Raw genomic sequence first — 21,984 nt, 5'->3', positions numbered from 1 at the left:
TGTTTAAATCCTTTTTCATTGTCAGGTTACTGTACAAAGGAAAAAGCTGAACAAAAAATTGTAGCAGTGGATACTACATTATTGTTATCATAAACAGTGTGCTAATGTTTTGAAAGCAGCATGAAGTTAAGCCAGGGAAAACTGATGCTGAATCTGCAACAGATCATCAATGGCAAGAACTGTTCGCCTTGCTGGAAGCAACCTTTCGCAATTTGGAACATCTCTCTTATTCAATTTACATCAACACACAGGAGTTACAAACTCAAAAAGATTTATTCAGCAACACTAACTAAAAATACAAATGTTAACTTAATGAAACGCAAAATATATATTGGCTCTGTATGTAAAATAAAGTCACATGCAAAATTGTCTTTTAAAAAGGGGAAGACAATACCTACTTAAATGTAAAAGTACTTCAAAACAAAGGAGTGATACTTCAAATTACGCTTAGTGTTCTTTGTTATTTGTACAGATTTTAGGAGCAAATTAGGTGCTGGTGAAAGATACCAGAGTAAGAGTACTGGAGACCAAATTACTAGTTCCAGACAGCAGCAGTAACATAAGCTTCACACACAACAGCCACAGCCACCACCATTTCCTTTCACTTCCCTTGAAAATGTAGTGAGAGAACTTTTCAACTGTTATTTATATCTTTGGTCTCTGCTAAACAAGCCAACTGCAGTGTTACTAGACTTGTGTGTGTGAGAAAGACAGCAACAGCTATCTTGGAAATGGTTTGCAAGCCAAAGCTCAAGTAAGTCCAACAAAGGACTATCATATGACTGTCTTCTAGTTACATGCACCCCAAACCTAGATTCAAACCAAGTGGTAAACAGCATAGTGGTTTAAAAAAATGCCAAGTGCAAAACAGTAGAACCTTTCCTGAAAAGAGTACAATGCCTTCTGTGATTAGGTTTGTAGGATCAGATCCTTTTTCTGTCAGAGTTCATGAAAGAAATAAAAATACGTACCAGAACATCTCTTTCTCTTCATGTCACATTTCTAAATCAAGCATTTCCCTCAACTGTGTGCCAGTTTTTTACACTGTCCCAAAGAAAGATGGCAAAGGTATCTTTGAAGTGGCAATGATTCAAATGTGAAGTAGTCAATCCCCTTTTATCAGGAATCCTGTTCTGTTCTGGACTGAGATTTTCATCTTAGAATAATGGGAAAAAAAGGCAATCCTGAATGACATGGAGAAGAAAGTCTGGCTCTAAGCAATCCTCCTCTTTTTGCTGTAGGGCAAATGCTGTAGCAGGCAGTGAAAACCATTGAACTTCCTTACCTGGGCCTGCAAGTACATTAACCAAATGAACACACAATATCAAGGAACAGAAATCCTGCCTGTCAGCCCAGGGGGCAGGCATCTTAAGGGCACTGATACACAGATGAGCAGGCCTGATACATTCCATCCAACAAAAGACACACACACAAGGCATTAGCCAATTGATCCCATGCCTAATACAGCCACAACCTTTGCTCAGTCAGTGGACAGAACTGACTACACTAATTACAAAGACCCAACTGTGATTTTTTTAGTTGCCAATATCTTGTCAAAATAGATGGGATAGATGAAAGTCGTCCCCCCCCCCCCCCAAAAAAATGGAGTCATCTGCACTCCAAAATATAACAGAAGCACAGAATAGACTGACTTATAAAGCAGGTGCAACTACCATTCAAGCTTTTGGTTTCTTTCTGAAATGTGCTTTTGGCTTCTCTCTCTTTCCCTGAAAAGTGCTCCTGCCACAAATACCTCAACAGAAAATAAAATCTGATGATTCATTAATTGACCATACCAAATAAAAATGACTGGGATAGGAGATCCAGTACAGATAAAGAGTACCAGCCAGAGATTACTATTAAGAAACAGAAGTGCAAAAGTTAGCTAGAGATGTACACATCACATTTTTCACAGTTCAAGGTCCCTCCATTTGATTGTCCAAAGTGGTTTCTTTTAGGATCCAAGTTCCTCTAGTATATTCTTACACTGTATGAAGGCATGCTATTGCTACACCCCTCCAGGAAGGTTTTTCAAAGGTGAATTCAAAGTCAACGAATGTTGGATGCCTAGCTCCTCCCACTTGTGCCTTTGAAAACCTCCCTGGCATATTAGAAAAGCACAAGGCAAAAGGAGAGTTCCATTATCCACCAAGAAATGCACCAGTAGCCTATTAATGCTCAACGTGGAGTGGCTCATTGCTCTTATAGCAGGACTGTACAAGTCACAAGAAACTATATTTTAAAATGTTTTGGGTGGCAAGTGACAGAGGTCTGCACAATGTAATCTCCTGCTATGAGATGCAATTCCTAGCAAGCGTACAGAAGAAAAGAGTAAGCAAAAGTGAAAGTGCTGCCTCTGCTCTGCGCTGAATACCTTTGCACCAAGTCCCTGAGCTACTTGGACTCCTGGCCCATGTACCTTTATTCCCCAGAAACCCAGCTATCCTTTTAGCAACAGCTTGTGGCCAAGCAAGCAATTTCAACACTAGGGTCTTGATCCAGCACTGTGTTCCTCCACTTCTAAGTTGGTGAAACACCATGAAGATCAGCAGCTGGAGGGAAGAATGGGGAAGAAAGACTCAGAAATTTAACTTTTGCATTAGCAGAAGTTAAAACTGCTGCTAAAAGAGCAGCCTGGGATTGTGGGGGCAGGGAGCTGTACAAAACCCATGTTCACACCTTCAGCCCCTCTCTGTTATGCTCCATTCCTACCACGTGCAGTTACCCATGTTCTTCCTCAAGGGATCTTCCTCCACTTCCTGCATTTTTGCAGAGGGTAGTTCAGGGACGGCACCCCTGTTGTGCACATCTGGCAGCCAAGGCAGAGCTCTATATCCAAAGGGCCCAATGAAAAAGCAGCTCTGGATAAGGTCTTCAAGCAACAGTTAGCACGTACCATATATAATCTTTCCACAATCAATGTGCTATAGTAAGGCAGACAAATTATGCCTTTGGGAGGTAGCTAGACATTATCTACCCCATTTGTCAGAAGGGGAAACTCACGCTCAGAGCAATTAGATGACAGAGAAGGCCACAGAGTTAGAGCCTGGATTGGAATCTGGGAGTTCCTGACTCCCCACCTTTGGCTGAGTCTAGATCATGCTGTCCTTATGGAAGACTTGTTGTCAGGCTTATACTTAGTTTGGAAGAGGCATGAGTTTGTGGAGTCTCCACAATGCACTTAGAACTGGAGAGGGGACTGGTGGCCTTAGCAAGGAAGAGTTTCTAATGTACATGAAAACCAGCGTGATCTACCCACCCATCACACTATTCCTCACCCCACCCCCATATCCATGAACACAAAGGCACCTGAAATACATGCACTGATATGCACATTGTAAAACGTACACCAAAGCAGGCAGTGATGCACAAATCCCAAACTCCTTCACCCTGGCAAGAAGCTACTTTCCCATACCCAATTATTCCTCCTGTAATGTGCTGTGTCCCCATGCCTGATACAACCAAAACACCCAGAATCCTTAGGTGGCCACTCGCATTTCCTTTCTTCTCCCAGCCCCACACAATATAGTGCATCATGGAGTAGATTTTATAGGAACCCAGGCTAAGTTTTGAAGGGTAGGAGTCCTAGGTTCATAAATCTGAGCCTCATCAATTCAGAGAAATCCAAGCATTAAGCATCCAACCAGCCACTGGACTGGAGTAAAGCACCATCAGGAATGAGTGAACCACAGTCCCTGGACCAGCCAAAGCTATAGGGTCCCAAATCTGCTTGCACTTAGGCTAGTGAGCAGAAGCACAACTGCAAAACATCAGGCACAGCAAAGGGCTCAGTTTGGCCACTCTGTGCAACATGCTGTTAGTCTGCTACCAATCATGTGGCACTTCAGAAGAGTCTTGCTAAAACCGGCTTTAAAAACTAGCAGGGAATTGATTCTTCCTCCCTCAAATGTAAGCAAACTTTCAGCCCCAAAAATCAGAGCAAAGGGATTAATTAGAAAACTGAGACAATAAAACATGCCATTCCACCCACTACCCTAGACTGATGGAGAAGAAAAAACAAGCACTTGAATGGAAGTAGGGTGATGCCTGTTTTGTGCAGGCAAGTCTAGTCACTCCTCCTCTCACAGCTTGCAGACCAGATTCAGTCTCTAGTGCCCCTGCCATTTCACACAGGCCCACTGCAGAATCCCTCAGGGAAACAAGGATGCCAAAGTAAATAAAGTGAAAAAACAAGGTCTCAGGATTATCCACACTTCTCCTACATTGCCTGTGTGTGCATCCACCCTCTCTTGCTCTCCAGGCAGAAAGGAGGAAAATCCATGTTTCTCAGTTTCTTGGATGGAAGAGGTGTGGCCAACAGCAGCAAAACTTCTGTCCAAATCGGCTTGCCTCTTTGTGCCTCTCTTTCCCATGTTCACAGTTCTCCACTTTTCTTGCTCTCCAGCCACTCCCTTCTCACCTCCACAATCTCCTGACCATACCAGTGGTGCAGTTTGGAAAAGCAAGCCGTCTCTGGAGACACAGGGCTTTCCAGCAGAGTCAAAGAGAGGCCAGAGGTGGGTGCTATGTACAGACTGCCACCTGCTGAGCGCCGGCGTGGAGGGAGGGGTGGAGGCTTTGAAAACCCTCCATCCTGGTCATAGCAAGAGGCTCCTGCAGGGATGCAACTGCTGCCCCAGGTGGAATAGCCATTCTCCAAGATGGGAGGCTTTTCCTGGACAGGTGACAAAGCAGGATTGGACAGATGCCTTTTCCTACCAGATGACGATTTCCTTGGCAATTTGTGGCAAGCAGCCAAACTTTTGTGAGCATCCTCCAGCTGCCTCTCCAGCTCCTTCACCACCAGCCGCATGTAGTCAAAGCTGGCCCGGGAAAGTGCCTTCACCCAGGCCTCCATGGCAGCATGGCAGTCAGCGACCAGCACGTAGGCTTTGGCACCTGCATCTTCAAAGCGTATGGCAAAGGCAAACTCCTCGGCAGATTCACACAATTCCACAGTGCAGCCCTCCAGCACAACCAGCCCTAGGGGCTCCCGGCTGTCTCGGTCCTCAAAATAAAATAGCAGGTTGCCCTTGAGGATGAACCAGCGACGGTGGTAGGAGGTTGTGTGGTGGTGGTGGTGGTGATGGTGGTGCTTCTCAACACGCTTCCGTAGGAAGCCAGCATGGTCTGCTGGAGAACTGCATGTGGCGTAGTGCACCACGCTGCGCTCATTCAGCTTCATCTTCTTGGCAAGCTTCTCCCTGAGGGACAAAAGAAGAACACAAGTGAGTCAGTTCTAGGTCTTGTTGCCCACCTTGGCCACTTTCAAGGGGCCTGGGACAAGCTACAAAAGTGTAGCTAAAGCAGAAGGCCTCAAAACCTGTTTCTGTGTTGCAGACATTACAATTAGCCTGGACAGCAAAGTAATCTGCCTATTCAACTAACTGGTTAACTTACGTTTTATCAGCTTTAAAGATATGCTGGCAGCACACATGTTAATTAAATACCCCTTTTTCCCTCTCCCCCACTTACAGGAGCATCTGGCTTGGTGGTAATAATACCCTGCCTACTGGAGAGAATGGAAGGTCATTGGGAAAGGTATAGGCAGGCAAAGTTATTTTGGTAAATCTGATATCTTTTATTAGACCAACTAAAATAGTTGGAAAAAAGTCCTTTGCAAGCTTTCAGGCACAAACACCCTTCTTCAGGCATAGGGAGACTGCTGCTATTATGAGTTCTTCAAGGTAGAAAAGAAGCTAAAGTTTGGGAAGGGTAATCATTAAGGGAATTGTAACTGTACCTTAATTCTGTGTCTAAGCTTGCAAAAGAGGTCCTGATCACAGACCAGCTATAATCTTGTCTCTCTGAAGGCCAAATGGTCCTGAGTATGTGGTATCAGTTTCATTTTCAAAATCACACTTTGGAACAGACCAAATATCCTATCTGAGATCACCACCACTGTTGAGTAAGGCATAAAATCCCCACATTACCTTTCCTGGAGCAGTATGATACAGAAAAACTTTACCCTAACTCTAGCAACTTCTCACATTGAGGCCTGCTGTGAAATGTTTACCCTAACAACTCATTCTAGAAAATGGGCCACTGAAGTCGATGGAGCTACATGAATTTACACAGCTGAGGGCCCAGCCTCTTAATCTGAAGAACAACTGATCTTCTTTTGACTTTTGCTAACTATGTACCAGTACTTCAGTAATATCCTACAGCAGTGAGTTCCTCTGGTTAATGGTGTCACAAAAGATGTGCCGTCTGTGCTTCACCCTTCTGCCCTCCATGTCCAACCAGAAGGAAGCCACCAAAAGCAGGGCAACAAAACTCAGGGCAGCTTGGAAGTGAAATGCAATGTTGAATCACTCACATGTACGTTTCCAGCATGAAATCAACAGAATGGAGCTGGACAGAGACTCCACACTGATAACAGGGCTGAACGCATCTCCACAAGGCCTACCCTGAACCACACTGTCAACAGCTGTGTAGCAGAACTTGGTGGAGAGCACAGCTTGGACTCTTAGGCTTGGTCTGCTCAACACAGTGAAAGTTTGCCAGTGTAGAAGAAAAAGAATCACACCCCTTTTCTGACATCAGTAGTGTAAAGATGTGCCCAGGCACCCAGGGCAAAGCAGAAGGGGTGATTCTGGTTGCCACTGCAATAGTAAATGCACAGCTGCCAGCAAGCAGCCATTTTTTTCACTATCGCACATTTGCTATTGCAACCCCCTTCTGCTGCTATGTGTGGTACATTTGCTGATATATTTCTGCCACCAAAACTACAATGGCAGTAGCAATCCCATAATATAGGCATGCCATCAGTCACTTGAGTGGAAAGGGAGCAATGCTGTGCATAGGAACACTGAACCTGATTCTCAACTCAGCCCCTGCATGGCATGATATAGCCACCTCCAGCTACCTAATGGAAGTATGGAATTGCATATACAGTTCAACAGGGGGGAACTGCATTAGAAATCAATACATCATGCCATCCAAACAGTATCCTTCCTCATTCTTAAGTGCTACTCCACTGCCAATCAGGCACCAATACCCCCTTCTCCAGGCAGGACATAGGGTAATCCTCTGCCCACTTAGTTCCATTAACTAGTGTAGAGTAAGAGAGTCAAGTCCTGGGTGTTTGTAAGCAAGCAGTCAGCACATGAAGTGCAGGGATCACAGGAACACATACATTAGCACATAAGCCTATATGAGTCCCCATTTCCCAAGTGTCCTGAAGTCCTTTAGGCAGACAATGTGCTTTGGGTGAATCTGATATCTTTTAATAGACCAACTAAATAGTTGGCGAAAAATTTTTAAGCAAGCTTTAGGGTTCAAAAACCCTTCGTCAGACTAAGGAAGTTTCAGCAGTTGATGTGTGCTCTTCCTGGATGGAGTGAAAAGTAAAAAAGCCAGAGGCTGTGCTGGTATGCATATTCTCCAACTGTTTAGTTGGTCTAATAAAAGATATCAGATTCACCCAAAGAACCTTGTCTGCCTATGTCCTTAGATCAACACAGCTACAACCTACACCCCTGAAGTCCTTTATTTGCTCACAGTAACATCTAGCACAAGACTGGCCAACCTGATGCACACGTTCCACAAGTGGCACGCAGCAAATTGGGGATGAGATAGGAAGCACAACAGTAGATAAGGCAGGGAGAAAGTGGAGCAGCAGATCAAGCAGGGGGCACAAGACAAGAAGGAGAAAGCAGAGCAGACAAGGGAAGAGGATCAGTGGTATCTGGGGAGGTACAGCTCATTTGTGGCATGCTGGCCCCCACTGATGTAGCACTGAGAATACCAAGGATAAGATTTTCCTTTCAACACCATCATTTACACAATCCTCCTAGATTTGGTGCAATAAGCCTCCTTCGGGATTAAGACTATCCCTTGCTCTTCCTCACAATACATAGGCCAGAACCCCTAGCATCCTTTCCAGCTCTTTCACAAGTCCACACTGCTAACCATTAAAGGGAGCCTGCTGCTGACTGCAGGAGGCTGTGCCATGGCAGAAACGCTGGGGATTGCAAGGGCTTTGTAAGTGACCTGGCAACTTTTTGAATGCTATGCACACCACAACAGCAACATCCCTTCTAACATAAAGGATGCTGTTACCTCTGAGTGGCTGGCAGTGGTGACTGATTTTAATAGCCCATGGCTCTGAATGTTGTTAAGAAGGTTCCCGGAAAGGGAGCATCTACTGTGGCAATACTCTCCCACAGCAAAAATAAAAATCTAGAAGACATGCAATTCCCATGCAGGAAAGGAGAGATAAAGCCAATAAACAAAGGAAATACCTTGGGTCACAGCCTCAGCTAATGCAACCCATCATAACCCCACTGAAGCCCTTAGAGCTGTTGGGCTTAAACTCATTCAAGCCCTACTTCTCTGTGAGCAAGAACTCTGTGATTAACCACCAGCACTCATCCAATAAACAGTCAGAAGCTTTACTGACTACAAAATATCTACTAAGCACAAAGCACTTCATCAACTGGGGTTGCCAGAATACAAGTAGTCAACTTTACTGGGATTGCCAGAATATAAGCAGATGGTTACCAAAGACTGAGCGCATTAACACGACTCTTCACCACTTCATAGTCCATCTAGAGCTGTTACGCAGGAGTTACTTCCCTCAGCCAGCCATTCTGGGAGAGCTTCCTGGGTTGCGCTGTTGTTCCAAGTCCAAAGACTTGGTCCTCCTTTAGAGATCCATGCAGATATCTCCCTCAGAAATCCATGCAAATGGTTCAGATAGCAAACAGGGAACACTGACTTTACTTATTTAGGCTATTTAACCCTTTAGTGATGTCACTATTATCAATGCTAGCCAAGTCTGTTATATAATATTTTGGCTCACAGATCCTAAAAATACAGTAGCGCATCCTTGAACCTTGAGAATATTTTCCAGTTATTTTCCCAGCCCCAAATGAACTACTACCAAAAATCACCACATTACCATTTTATTTTAAGGTTATATTGTTCCATTGTTTTAAATGTTCCATGTTCCCTGGCATTTTACTGGGGTTAACTTTAGGCCACAATCACTGCCAATTTTGGGTCATCTCGAAAAGACTTCTGGGAGTTTGGTCAACTTGACATGACCAGATTCGATTTGCCTTGCAACATGACCTATTCCAGCTTTACAGCAGCTGTGGATCTGGCCTGCCAGTTCCATGGGAAACAACATCAGTGTCACTGAAGTTGCACTGGTTTTCTGATGGCACAATGACATAAAGAATCAGAACACACGTCAAACCTGATTTAACAATAGACATAGGTGACAATGCACATCTCCTTGACTTCAAGGATTGGGCCTTCTGGCAGGAGGTCTGTTGCCAACCAAATGAAATCTATAACAGATGGAGGGAAGTGATTCTTCCCCTGTATTAAGTACTAATGAGACCACATCTGGAGTACCGTGTCCAGTTTTAGGCCCCCACTATAGAAAGGATGTGTGCAAGCTGGAGAGCAATGAAAACGGTTCAGGGGCTGGGCCACATGGCTTATGAGGACAGGATGAGAGAAGTGGGCTTATTTAGTCTGCAAGAGAGAAGACTGAGGGGGGATTTGATAACAGCCTTCAACTACGAAAAGGGGGGATCCAAAGAGGATGGAGCTGGACTGTTCCCAGTGGTGGCAGATGACAAAACAAGGAGCAATGGTCTCAAGTTGCAGCAAGGGAAGTTTAAGTTAGATATTACGAAAAACTCTCATGAGGGTAGTAAGACACTGGAACAGGTTACCCTGAGAGGTGGTGAAATCTCCATCCTTGCACATTTTTAAGACGCAGACAGGCAAAGCCTTGGCTGGGTAAAATAGTTGGGGCTGGTCCTGCTTTGAGCAGGGGTTAGACTAGATAGCCTCCTGAGGTCCCTTCCAGCCTTCATTTTCTGTGATTCTAGGATTCTGCTCCTTTGTGGCCTGAGTGCTTCCAACCCAAATTTTCTACGACTCTACAAACTTAAGATACTACAGAAGGAAAGTAAAATCAGAGTTTGGCCTGAAAGAGCTGCAAACAATACATGCTCTTTGTTCCAGGGCAAAGACACTGATCGGCTTTGAGCAGGACTGTGTTTCAGAGCCAGCTACATAGGCCGTCTGAGGTAAGCTCATTCCAAATATTTTGAAACAATTCAGGTAAGAAGCCAAATGCCTAACAAACACATTATACACATTGCTACCTGCTCAGATACTATGGTTAACAGAGCTACAGGAGTACCCAAGACAGACAGAGTTAGAATTAGTACCCAAACAGAGCACCATTTGTGACAGCCAAGCCACTTGCACATTCCAGTTCCCTTAAAACCTGCCAGCTCTTGCGGCCCAGCTATTAAAACAATTTTAAAGCATCAGTACTTGTGCGGCTCATTTGGCAGGAACCAGTGCCCCTGTCCCAAAAAGAGTGCCTTCACCTTTCTCCTTCCAAAACAAGCCAGCACAGGCTCTCCAGCCCTCGTGACTGAAAGGACAAATCAGCGCCTGCAGCCCCAGTGCTCAGGAACATTCCTACCACAACAAAGAAGGTGGGGAGCTCACAGCAGGCTTGTGCTGGGCCCTACAGTGAGGGAGCCGTCTTTCAGCAGCAAACCAGCGCAAGCTTTGACAGCAACCTTGCAACCACAACCTAGCGCATTCACCCCGAGCTGCCTTATAACACACTTGGCCCACACACTTGGGGGTGGACATGAGTTTCTTGCTGCTCCCCACAGCCCCCCCCCCCGTGCCCAGACTATATTCCTGCTTCCTTGGCACACTCTTAGCCACCTCTGGAAAGCCACTTGCAAACCAGACTTGTGCCCCGTCACCAAATGATCACCACCCGCCAGCTGCTGTTGACGCCAGAGAGCCAGAAGCAGCCTCCTGCGGGCAGCGCCCGGCAGAAGCCAGCTGGCGGAACCGGCGCTACAGAGCAGACTGCGACGTCACACACGGAGCATTGTGACATCACGGGGAGACCCCAGAGCCCAGCTCCCCCGCGGTTTCAGTGCTGCTGAAGTGAACTGTAGTCCTCTCCGGCCCGGCCCCCCCGCGCCCGCCAGCCGCGCCCAGCTGGGGCCCGGCCCGGGGTGTTCGTACCGCGCTAGCTCCGACCCGCCGGGAGCCCGCCCGGGGCAGCCAGCGCGTTCATCCTAGCCCGCCTCCGGCTGCTACTCCCCAGGGCGCCCAAGTGGCTGAGCTGGCCGGGCCGCCCCAAGCACCTCCGCCGGCCCCTCTCCGCCCTTACTGGGAGGAGCCACCTCTGATCCCCACTCCGCCGCGCGCCGGCTGCTGCGGGACTTGGCTGCCTTTGGCCCCGCCCCGCCCCCTCCAGCGCCGGCCCGCGCCAGGTCCTGCCGGGTGCTGCCCGAGGTACGCAGCGACCAGGCTTGCGTGCCCATGTAGACAAGACATGCGTCACGTGTATGTGCACATGTGTGCATGTGCGTGTATACATGCATCCGTATATACAGGAGCTTTATCAAGTCCTCGTGCAACTTTAATAACTTTGGATGCACGCTGGACAGAAGCAAACCCTAAACGGCTATTAGAATCATATTTCATTAAGGTTTTTTTTTAAGCATAGCCTACACTGTGCGGAGGGTAAGGATCATGAATGCGATTCGTGAAATCACTCAGCAGTGCCCAAAAAGCTTGCTGAAAATAATTTTTCCAACTATTTGAGCTGGTCTAATCAAAGATTTTCCAAAGAACTTTGTCTGTATACACACACACATATATATATACACATATGCATATATACACACACATATACATGTGTGCATGTATATACACACACCCCTACAGGGTGTTTATGAAGTCCTTGTGCAAATTTAAACCTTAATAACTTTGGATGTACACATGATAGAAGCAAACTGTAAACAGGGATGGGAAGCATAATTAATTACGGTTTAACACCATACAGCTCACATTTTTCAGCATAACTGCCATCTTTCATGATACATCGTTCAGTCTGATTTTACAACTCATAGAAAACATTTTCTGGGCACTGCTGGAGGCTAAAGTCCTGTCTTTATCTGCAGAACAGATATGACAAAGATATCAGCAGTACAAGCATCCCACATTTCCCACTAACACATCTGTCATAACAAGGAGTGGCCAGCTTTAGGCAAGGAGTAAGTCTTATAATCCTTGATCTGCCTTTTTTCTTCTGAGACTCCAAACAAACTGAAACTTTGCCTGATAGCCAACAATCCCATGCGTCTACACACTGGGAGGCACCGCACCTTGTAGTTCTCTTGTGGCGCACAATAATTACACACTCAGTATTTTTCTTCCCTATGATAACATCATTATTATTTTACAAATTTTAATCATTGTTTGGCTTTTACGTGCTACTCTAATAAGTGACCTAGAAATATACCACAGAGGAAACAACCTGATGATTATTGTATTGATGGGGGAATGGGGTAAGCCCCCAAAGAAATTGTGGAATTTTCTATTCTTGGGAATTCAGGCCAGAACTACAAAATGGCTGATGTCATATATATGTTATATCCCATGCATCCACCAACAGCAGGTAAGCAGGTCTCTTTTGTGCCAACAGCACAGTCCCATTATTTCCCTGTGCTCCAGCTGCCTGATTTATCCTCTTGCCTGTAACCTTTGAACATATGATCTTCAGAACAGAGACTGACTTGTTTATACATGTGTAAGGTATGAATGCTGTTACTGCAGTACAGGAACATCTCATGCTCTGGAAGGCAGTTATCCTCCCAGAACTGCTATGAGTTAAGGGTGTGCTTTTATTTCTGATTGATGGACAGAGAACTGAGGCCCAGGGAAGGCAAGTGATTTGACCAACACTGAACGGACCAGGGAATTGAATGCAGGTCTCTGGCTAGCCTAGCACCATAACCACTGGACCATTCTCCTTAAGTTTATACACTGGCTAATACAGTGATTTTCAATTAGAGAGTGGCCTGACATCCTTTCAAGGGTGCTGGACCATGCTGCACAATGTAAGCAGTGCTAGGGGTGTGAATATGATTCATGAAACAAACCAAGAGATTTCAAACAGGAATCTGAACCACAATGTTGGAACCACTCTGACCAGGGGCAGATCCAGGGAAGATGCACTGATGCACATGCAACCCCCCACTTTGAATCCTGTTGTACCCATAGTTAAAACCAACTGCCTGGCAGCAGCAGCAGCAGTATTTCTAGTCAGGTAGTGCTGAGGGAATCAATTGACTTCATGGCTCATTATCATCTACCTGCTCCTTTCTCAGCTCTTCATTCCATAGGAGTTAATCACCCTCTTCTTTTTAACAGGCTTGATGTTCCACTCCTCAAGTGGGCCTTTGTTCTGCTATTCTGCTGCCTCTTCGCTGCTCCTGGTAAGGAAGCTCTGATTTCACAGCCCTGCAGATGGTTTGGAATTTATTCCAATGAAGTTAGTTATTTTTGCTTCTATCTTAAACAGAATCATCCAGCCCTCAGCCCCAGCCTGTCAGTAAAGCTTCTAGTTTATTTTTAAATGGTGAAACATATGTGCGATATGAGAAGATGCACCTTACTCTCTGATCCACCCCACCCCCATCAGAATCCTAGATCTGTGGGTGCTTCAAGTGTGCCCTTGTTGCAAAGGTGGCTAACAGCATACAGGGCTGCATTAGCAGGATTGCCAGCAATTGAGGGAAGTGATTATTCCCCTCTATTCAGCAATGGTGAGGCCATATCTGGAGTATGTCCAAGTTTTGGGTCCCCCACTACAGAAAGGATGTGGGCAAATTGGAGAGTCCAGTGGAGGGCAACGAAAATGGTTTGGGGGCTGGGGCACATGACTTGTGAGAAGAGGCTGATGGGACCCGACTTATTTAATCTGGAGAAGAGAAGACTAAAAGGGGATTAATAGCAGCGTTCAACCACCTGGAGGTCAGGTAACCACCTTTTCCAAACTGGAAGACAGGACATGGAACGGAAAACCCGGATCCCTGAATGACACAGCAAATCTGGGACAAATGCTGTACCCAGAGTCATGTAGCCCAGGACTAGGATGTTCGCATTTCGGGACTGTCCTGCCCCATTACGGGTGGATGGATGGGTGGTCACTCTGCCTGAAGGGGGCTCCAAAGACTGCTCTCAGTAGTGGTGGATGTCAGGACAAGGAGCAAGTAAGGGAAGTTTACTTCAGATAAAAGGAAACACTTTCCCACTGCTGGGTGGTAAAGGCAGGGAGCAGGTTACCCGGAGTGGTGGTGGAATCTCTAGCACTGGGGGCCTTTTTCAAGCTAGAGTTAGGCGAAGCCTTGGCTAGGATGAGGCGACTGGGGCTGGGGCTGCTCGGAGCAGGGGTTGGACCCTGCCGACCCCATCGCCCCCTGTGTGGCCTCTCTGGGGGATGCGCCACAGCTGAGCGGCTCTAGCACTCCTCCACAGGCAGAAACCGGAGCGAACCTTGGAGCTGGGGGGGCCTTGAGGCTGCCCAGGTTGCGAGGCGCCGCCTGGCGCAAGGCGCACGGCTCTGGGGCCGCCCGAGGACAGGCAGGAAGGCGAGGCGCCCCTTAGGGAAAAAACACTGCCTGCGCCGCCGTCCGGCGGCACTGCTCTCCCAGCCGCGGTGTCCCCGCCCGCTACCTCAGCTCTGCAGCCACCGCTCGACTCGTGACCCACAGCAACCCGAGACCCCGGCCGCCTCCCGCTCTGCTCCTCCGCGGGGGCGGGGGCGGGCCGGGGCACGTGACCGGCGCCGGGGCGGAGCCGCCGATCAGTAGGGAAGGGAGGCGGCAGGGGCTGGCGGAGCTCCGGCGCGGTGAGTGCGGCCGGGGCCGGGGGGCGGCGGGACCCCGGGGCTTCCCCTCCCATGGCGCGGGGTAGGGAGGGAGTCAGCCCCGGCCAGGGCGCGGGAGCTTCCTCCGCCTGTGTGTAGACACACACACACGTGTACGTGCGTGTGTCTGCGGAAGTGAGTATATATGTATATGCGCGTACATGTCTGCATGCGCATGTATATGGATGGGTGGGCCCATGGGTGTGTATATGCATAGGTGCACCCGGGTGCGTGTGTGGATGCATGGGTGCCTCTGTGTGTGTGTGTGTGTGTGTGTGTCTGTGCATGCATGCATATGCTTGTGTGTGTGTTTATGTATATCGGGGTGGGCAAAATGTGGCCCATGGGCCAAATCCGGCCCACAGGGCCCCTAAAATATTTAGAAAATTAATATTTATCTGCCCTGGGCTGCCTGTCATGCGACCCTTGATGGCTTGCCAAAACTCAGTAAGCGGCCTTCCCTTGGTGTATATGCATGTGTGTGTATGTGCATATTTGTTTGCATGGGCGTATATGTATGTGTATGGTGTATGTTTAATTGCTGCTCTTTTGTTGTGTTAAACATATAGCACATTATATATACCCTCCCGTGTATCTCATGTATGCATATATAACGTGCTATACATTTAAGTCACTGCTCTTTCATTTGCAGCACCAGGGTGGTGTAGCCCACCACATGGCCAAACCAAGGGCTTTGGAACCGGTTGGATAAAAGGCTCTATGTAGAGCAGCGATCCCCAGCCTTTTTTAGACGCACCTGATTAGATTCAGAGCACCCCTTGTTAGCCACCGGGCACCCCTTGGAAAATGCCAGCTCTTAGTTTTCACTTATATTTTGTCCACAGACAGATACTAGAGCCTTTATTCTGTAGCAGAATGCTCAGGAAGATAGCAGCAGGTCAGCATGTTTTTAACACCTTGGATTCCTATTTGAAATATCTGGGCTTATCTTGGTTTGAAGAGGGATGATCCTGCCTGAAGCAGGGGGTTGGACTAGATGACCTCTGGAGGTCCCTTCCAGCCCTTGCTTCTCTATGAATCATGTTTGCACACCTAATAGTGCTAATGTTGTGTGGCATGTCCGAGCACCCTTGAAAAGACCCTGGTTGAAAATCGCTGTTGCAGTCAGATCTGAGTCCCATGCTGGTGCGTGTGCGTGGAGTTTCCCCTGGGAAGCGTGGCTACTAACGGGGGATTATTCTGTTCACGTGGAAGTTCCCTTTTCCACCCTGTACAGGGCTGGGATTGTTTTCTGTTTGGAGGCTGCTCTCCCGCTGATCTGGTGTGAAGCTGTCACTCTGTCTTGGGGTTGTTCAGCTGTTTCATGGTGAAGATTGTACCAGATGATTAGTAAATCAGCCAACACACTCTGCATAGCCTTCTAAAATACATGAAGTGCAGATGGCAGTAGTGCAGTCTTTACTTGTGCCCTTCACCTGCCCCACCTGCTTTCCAGAAATGTTCCTCAAGTCTTGTGAGGCAGGACTGTCTCTTCAGGTAAAAGACTATTTTGTTTCCCTGAACTCTTAAATGTGGGGTACATGTCTAATCTTTCCTTTCCTAGCATAAATGTATAGCTCTTTGGGTGTAGACATTTATTCCAAAATAAAATCCTCTATGGGATATCTTTCCACTGGAGAGAACAAACATAATCACATGTTAGTTGTCATGTCCTGTAAAACACTACTAGAATATGCTTGGAGACTACGAAGATCTGGTACAAAATAGGTGATCTAGGTCTGGGTGTACTTCCTGCTTATCCTGGAGCTCCTATTTGTGAACGGGTGCAAGTGCTTGTTCAGAAATACTGACTCCAGTCTTGTATTGTTCCTCAGTCTGTCCATCCATGCACTGTTTTTGCCTGTGGAAGTTCTTGCATGTAGGTTTTAGTTAGCACAAAAGTTGGGGAGTGGCTGCTCTTTGTTTGAACACTTTATAATGAGTGATGTGGGTGAGAGCAGGTGGAACCAGGATGCAGCCTGCAGAGCAGTGGAGAGGAGGCAGACAAGCTGGAGAGGTATGTGTGGCTGCAGCGAGATGGGTACAGTGCAGCCGCTGCCCAGGGAGACTAGTCGGCCCTGTATAGGAGGAGTGCACAGTTGAGCTGGGGGTCCCACTGGCTTGGTCAGCTAAGACTGTGTGGACTGAAGGAGCAGGGCCCAGACTGAGGGGAAGCAGCTGCACACTGCTGCTGTTTGAGTGCTCTGGGACTAAAGGCTGGACTAGAGACACCTCTACAAGTATGGTGGAAAGTAAGGTGCTGAGTGTGTATTACCACAGTTGATGTTCCTTTACTTTTTATCTGTTCCCTCTTTTTGGCCCGTTGGTTTGTGACCCAAACCTCTCTGCTTTATCTATATAAAAAGTAGGATCCCCCTCCCCCTGTTCTTGATGTCACTTTCTGGAACTGCAGAGTTGCTGCTTCATGGGCAGACAGACAGTTGGCCTTAAGTATGGCATCCAGGGCCTGCCTTTTCATTACTAAAGTTTCAAACATCCAGTCACAACTTGAATAATGAATGCCCTGTGGGTTGTAATACGTTCACAGTTATAAGTAACAAAGATGAAGTAAAATCAGTAACTGCTTGTGGACCGTTCTTGAAATCAGGATTAAGTTTGTAAAATCCTAAGGTTAGATGGTCACCTAATTCTACCCCTGCACAGATGCATCCCAGACTGATGCCTGGCATGACCTACACCGTTTGCTGTGAACAGCATGCTAGGCTTGAGGTCCCCTGACTTCTTGGCATCTGTTGAGACTGCTGATGAACAGGCAGTTTGTGCAAATTACGGGGCTGATCTTTACCATGTGAGAATTTGTCCCATTATGAACTGAACCAGGCATTTTCTGTGCAGCTCATGGGCTTGCAGTCACTGTTATCCTGGGGCTGGTTTGGAACAAATGAGCTGGATAGGAGGCTCTGTACCCTGTTCCCCACTCCTCTGGACATAGTCTGCATCTACTCAAAGTTTTGCTTCCACAGTGATGGTCTTAAGCTCTCTATAGATTTCTGAGGATCTTCCCCAATTTTATGTGAAGGGAGAGTGCAAAATCGAGTGTCCATTGAAGTCAATGAAAATTAAAATTCTTCTGTTAATTTCCCCCCCAGCCAGCACTGGAGTGGGCTAGTAGGGTGGAATTGTGATCCTAGACAGCAGATTTACTGCTCCGTCCGTGATCCTGTTGAGATCTAAATAGAAGCATGCAGATCAAGGCTAGGAGATGATTCCAAGCAGGGCCTTGCCCCCCAGTGCAATAAGTACATATTTTTTCATTAACATGTTATCCATCTCCTCGCAGACTAGAGCAGCATGCATGATTTATGATCAGGTGACCATGAGAACAACTATGTTCTCTAAGACTGGGCAGGCTGCAGGAGGGTTCTAGGAGATGTTTCTGACTGGGGCAGACTGCCAGGTAGATAATTCAGTACTGGGTTTATTTGATGAAATAGTTGCATACCATTTAAGAAGCCCCCCTGATGCCTCTCCTGAGCTACTGAATGAGACCTTTCCCCCCCAAATCTCATCACCTACTACTCATCATCTTACCTAGAAATGCCTATTAGTGCCTGTACACGAGCTTGGAGGCTGCTCCGATGCACTGTAATTACTGCTCTTATGTGCTGTAATTAATTAAATCTGCTGGATCGTGGTAATTACTGTGTTCCAACAGCCTTCTGCATCTCATGTGTCGGCATCCTTACACTTCAGAATGGTGGCGGTGTGCTTGAACCAGTGGTTGTCAAACAAGCTTTAGTTCAAGCACCCTTACTGCCATTTTGAAGTGTAGGGATGCTGATACAAGAGACACTGCAGTGCTTTAATTAGAGCAGCTCTTGGAGCTGGTATAACTAAAGTACCTCTGTCCCCCCTCACACCACAACACATATAAAAGTACCCATAGACTGCAGCTCTTGCCTTGATATCTGCAGCTAACATTGCAGAAAAGCAAAGAGTCAGTCTGAGCAACAGTAATCTCCCTGTTTTCTGTCTGTCTGCACTCATGACCATTTCAGGCTTTGACGCCCAGTTTTGAGACCAAGATTTACATTTGGTTAAAGAGAAAAGAAGAAGCTGAGAGTTGCCTGCACCCCTGTCACAACTTCCTCAGTCTGCTTTGCAGTGACCTACACTCCTCTTTTTAGATGACTGTGTGAAGCGATACCCCAGACTGCATGTCTTCCGCTTCTGCCTGCACATGTTGTAGGCAGCAGCTTTGAGCTGGCTGCTTTGTTGCTTATGCTTGTAGTCATACACCCAATGGGGATACTGGTCCCAATAAAGGCAGCCTCCCTTCTCTAGCTCCCACAGCTCCACCAAGGTCTCTATTCAGATATTGCTGGGCCTATAGGACCAACAGGGTGTGACCTCTTGTTTGACTACCTCTCTCCTCCTTTAGCAAGCAAACAACACTGCTTGTTATCCACCTTCTTCTAGGATGAATATTTCCCTAGTTGTGTTCAAGATGTTGCTCTCGGTCAGCCAAATAGGCTCTAACTATATTTCAACCAGGGTGCCACAGCCTTGAGGGGGGCCTGGAGATCCTTTCAGGGGTGTGACAGGGTGATGCACAATGTCGGCTGTTAGGTGTACAGACATGATTCATGGGATGACCCCAGGAATTTCAAGTAAACATCCATAGCTGTGGTCTTTCTGAATTCTTTGCAATAGAAAAACTACTCTATTATTTTTCTGCACTCAAAAAAAGTATGAAAAATAAGAGATGGCATTTTCCAAGGGGTGCCTTGAGTCTCTCTTGGGATGCCTCAAGTCTAAAAAGATTGAGAACTACTGCCCTAATACATCCCTAAACTAGTGCAGATCCCAGTGCTGGGATGAAGGGAAGATCTCCCCTGTGCTGGAGTTGCCAGGGGCTGGTTTGGCATGTGATGTGAGGTCTAGCAGCCCTTGGGACAGTCTTAACTCTTGCCCTGGATCCCAAGAGCCTCGTGGCAGCTGGTAAGTGTACTGGATGTAGGAGTTCCTCCCACCAGTCTCCTGCCTCAGGAGTTCCTGTGAAGCTGGGGCGGTGCAGAGCCAGCGTAGCCATCTGAGCCTGCCATAGAAATGTTTGTACACTGTGGGTATTCCCCACCTTCACTGCCAAACCCTGTTCTGACTCCTGGCGAATGGTGCTCACAATTTGTCTTTGTCTATAACCTAAGCAGGCAGCAATGGGAGGCCCACAGTGGGCAGGTACCATTTATACAGAGCTGTATTCGATATTGCCTACTCCGGGCATTCAAAAAGCAGGCCTGAGAGTAGCGTACATATCGGGATTTTTTTAAGTAATAATTTTTGGGTTCCTTTTGTCTTCTGGTGCTGCAGCATTTGAAACAAGGACTTTTCTCTTTGACCCTCAGGGCTAGAAACTGATTTAAAAAAAAGGAAGTCTTACTTACTCACATGACTCCTGGAGCTGGGTCCTGTAGGGATTATCAGATATCCTATGACAGCCCAAATAGAAGGGCAAGAGTTAACATTTTTCTAACTCCAACCACATGTTAAACATCTGCATTCCCACCCAGGCTCTTTAGCAATGCTTTCCTTGCTGTGAGTACCGTGCCATCTCTATGCTGACAGCAAGTTGGATGTTGTGATACTTAAATTGCTGACAGGCTGCCTGCTCTCGGGCTCCATACCTGACTGGCCAAGCCACATCTGTGTTAGGTGAGTTTACAAGAGGCAGGGCACCTACTGTGTTACTACATTGTTTATTTTAGCTGAGAGGAAGTGACTGACCACCTGGATCCTGGCACAGGATCTGGCATGCACGTGACCTGTGGTGGCCCAACATAGTCAAATTCTTATATGCCAAAAGGGCCATAATTTGCACGGGGAAGAGTTGGAGGATCTTGTCCTGCTATGTAGGGTAGGACATGCTGTACCTCATTTTTATCTTCACAACTGGCCTATATGAGGGGACACAGGAGGTTTTGCTACCTGCTGGTGACCTGCCGCAGAGGGGAACTCCCCCAGTCAACCCTGCTGATCCCTGCGACAGCAAGGGACTCCTTCCAATGACAGGTTTGTGTGTCTCTCTCTCCTAGTGTTCACCCCTTGCTCCAGGGCAATGAAGTTGGTGGCCTGTGTCTGTGGCCTGGCCCTGGTGGCGTGTGCCCTAGCACTAGAGAATGGGCTCATGCGGACACCCCCAATGGGCTGGCTGGCTTGGGAGAGATTTCGCTGCAACATTGACTGCAAAACAGACCCCCAGAACTGCATTAGGTGAGTGGGGAAGGTGCTTTATGAGGACAAAAAGGCAATCTACCTAAATAGTTCAGACCCATTTGGCTCCTTTTTCCAATGAGGGAGCCACAGAGAAATGCCATGCTCCTCTCTAGATGTCCAGAGCTAAAGCATCAGCTTAGTGTTAAGTTTTGATTGGATAGCTGCTGCCTTCAGTGCCAGGGAAGGTAGGGTGGTACCCAATCTGAGTCGTCATCCCCTAACCCATCACATGGACACCCTGAACGAGCCAGTATCTCCTCCTTTCCTTCCCTCTCCCACTCCGCCCCAGTCCTTGGGTAGCAAGCCTTTTCCTCCCTCCATCTACAGCTACTCGATAGCTGGAGGGGTAAAAGGAGTAGAGGTGTTAAGAGCAGAGACCTCTGAAGGAGTGGGCATGTTGTGCCAGAGTTTGCCTACTAATTGTGTGGAGGAGCAAGGTGTAGGCTGCGATGCGAAATCCCACCTAGAGGGGTCTGAGGCAAGATAACCACCCAAACTCATTTCACTCGTGACTCAAAGTTCACCACAAGGCAAAGAACCCAGACCCTGAACTGGAAGACTGCTGTCCTGAGTTAAGATGCTAGGCAGTCCAGGCCAGTCTCCCAACTCTCACAGCACCAAAATCTCATGCTCCAGAAAAAGACTTAAGATTGCACTAGCATGCAGTAATAGACACACATGTTTTGTGGAAAGAAATGTCTTCCTGGCCTCCCACCCATGAGATGAATCTGCAGTTTTTCAACTGAAGCCTCAGGGTTATTTACAATTTCATTTTGGCTGGGGTGTGCCTTTGTTCTTTCTGGTGACAGAAATGACAGATCCTGTTTTGAGATCTCCTGACCCATCCTAGAAGATTTGACCCCCCTCCTGTAGCACCAAAATACTTTTTGAAGAAATTGAGCCCTGTTTCATCTCTCACCAGCAGAAACTCGCAGGATTCTGGATTGGCGTGCTGGCCATTTCTAAGCTGAGGCATGAAAAGCAAGGGGGCTTAGAGCAAAAGCAAGAAAAATGTTCTGTAGCAGCAGAAA

At 47.2% G+C, this 21,984-nt stretch overlaps 2 protein-coding genes across 6 annotated transcripts in view; one reads left to right on the top strand and one right to left on the bottom strand.

Annotated features, from left to right (window-relative positions):
- Nucleotides 1–254: 254 nt before the first annotated feature.
- On the bottom strand, nucleotides 255–11,134 carry FAM109B (family with sequence similarity 109 member B). Of its 4 annotated transcripts, none has more exons than XM_019545051.1 (2): nucleotides 11,026–11,134; nucleotides 255–5,204 (listed from the first exon to the last, which is right to left on the bottom strand). In XM_019545051.1, exon 2 carries the CDS (start codon nucleotides 5,183–5,185, stop codon nucleotides 4,376–4,378), a length of 810 nt encoding a protein of 269 aa, XP_019400596.1. In that variant the 5' UTR covers nucleotides 5,186–5,204; nucleotides 11,026–11,134; the 3' UTR covers nucleotides 255–4,375. The 4 variants fall into 4 exon arrangements, with proteins under 4 accessions (XP_019400596.1, XP_019400598.1, XP_019400597.1 ...); XM_019545053.1 differs by having other exon boundaries at nucleotides 11,041–11,134; XM_019545052.1 differs by having other exon boundaries at nucleotides 11,045–11,134.
- A 3,505-nt stretch (nucleotides 11,135–14,639) lies between these two features.
- Nucleotides 14,640–21,984, top strand: part of NAGA (alpha-N-acetylgalactosaminidase) — a 17,717-nt gene continuing 10,372 nt past the window's right edge. The window contains exons 1-2 of one of the 2 annotated variants that reach the window (XM_019545047.1): nucleotides 14,640–14,701; nucleotides 20,773–20,950. In XM_019545047.1, coding sequence (XP_019400592.1) covers nucleotides 20,796–20,950 — 155 coding nt within the window. In that variant the 5' untranslated portion in view covers nucleotides 14,640–14,701; nucleotides 20,773–20,795. Of the gene's footprint in view, nucleotides 14,702–14,843; nucleotides 14,855–20,772; nucleotides 20,951–21,984 lie in introns of those variants that run through there. The other variant, XM_019545046.1, reaches the window with a different exon arrangement.

This window comes from Crocodylus porosus, unplaced genomic scaffold (assembly GCF_001723895.1).
Source record: "Crocodylus porosus isolate Cpor-Errol unplaced genomic scaffold, CroPor_comp1, whole genome shotgun sequence".
NCBI classification, from domain to species: domain Eukaryota; kingdom Metazoa; phylum Chordata; order Crocodylia; family Crocodylidae; genus Crocodylus; species Crocodylus porosus.
Note: the sequence above shows the minus strand (reverse complement) of the source record. Positions and strands in the feature narration are given on the sequence as shown.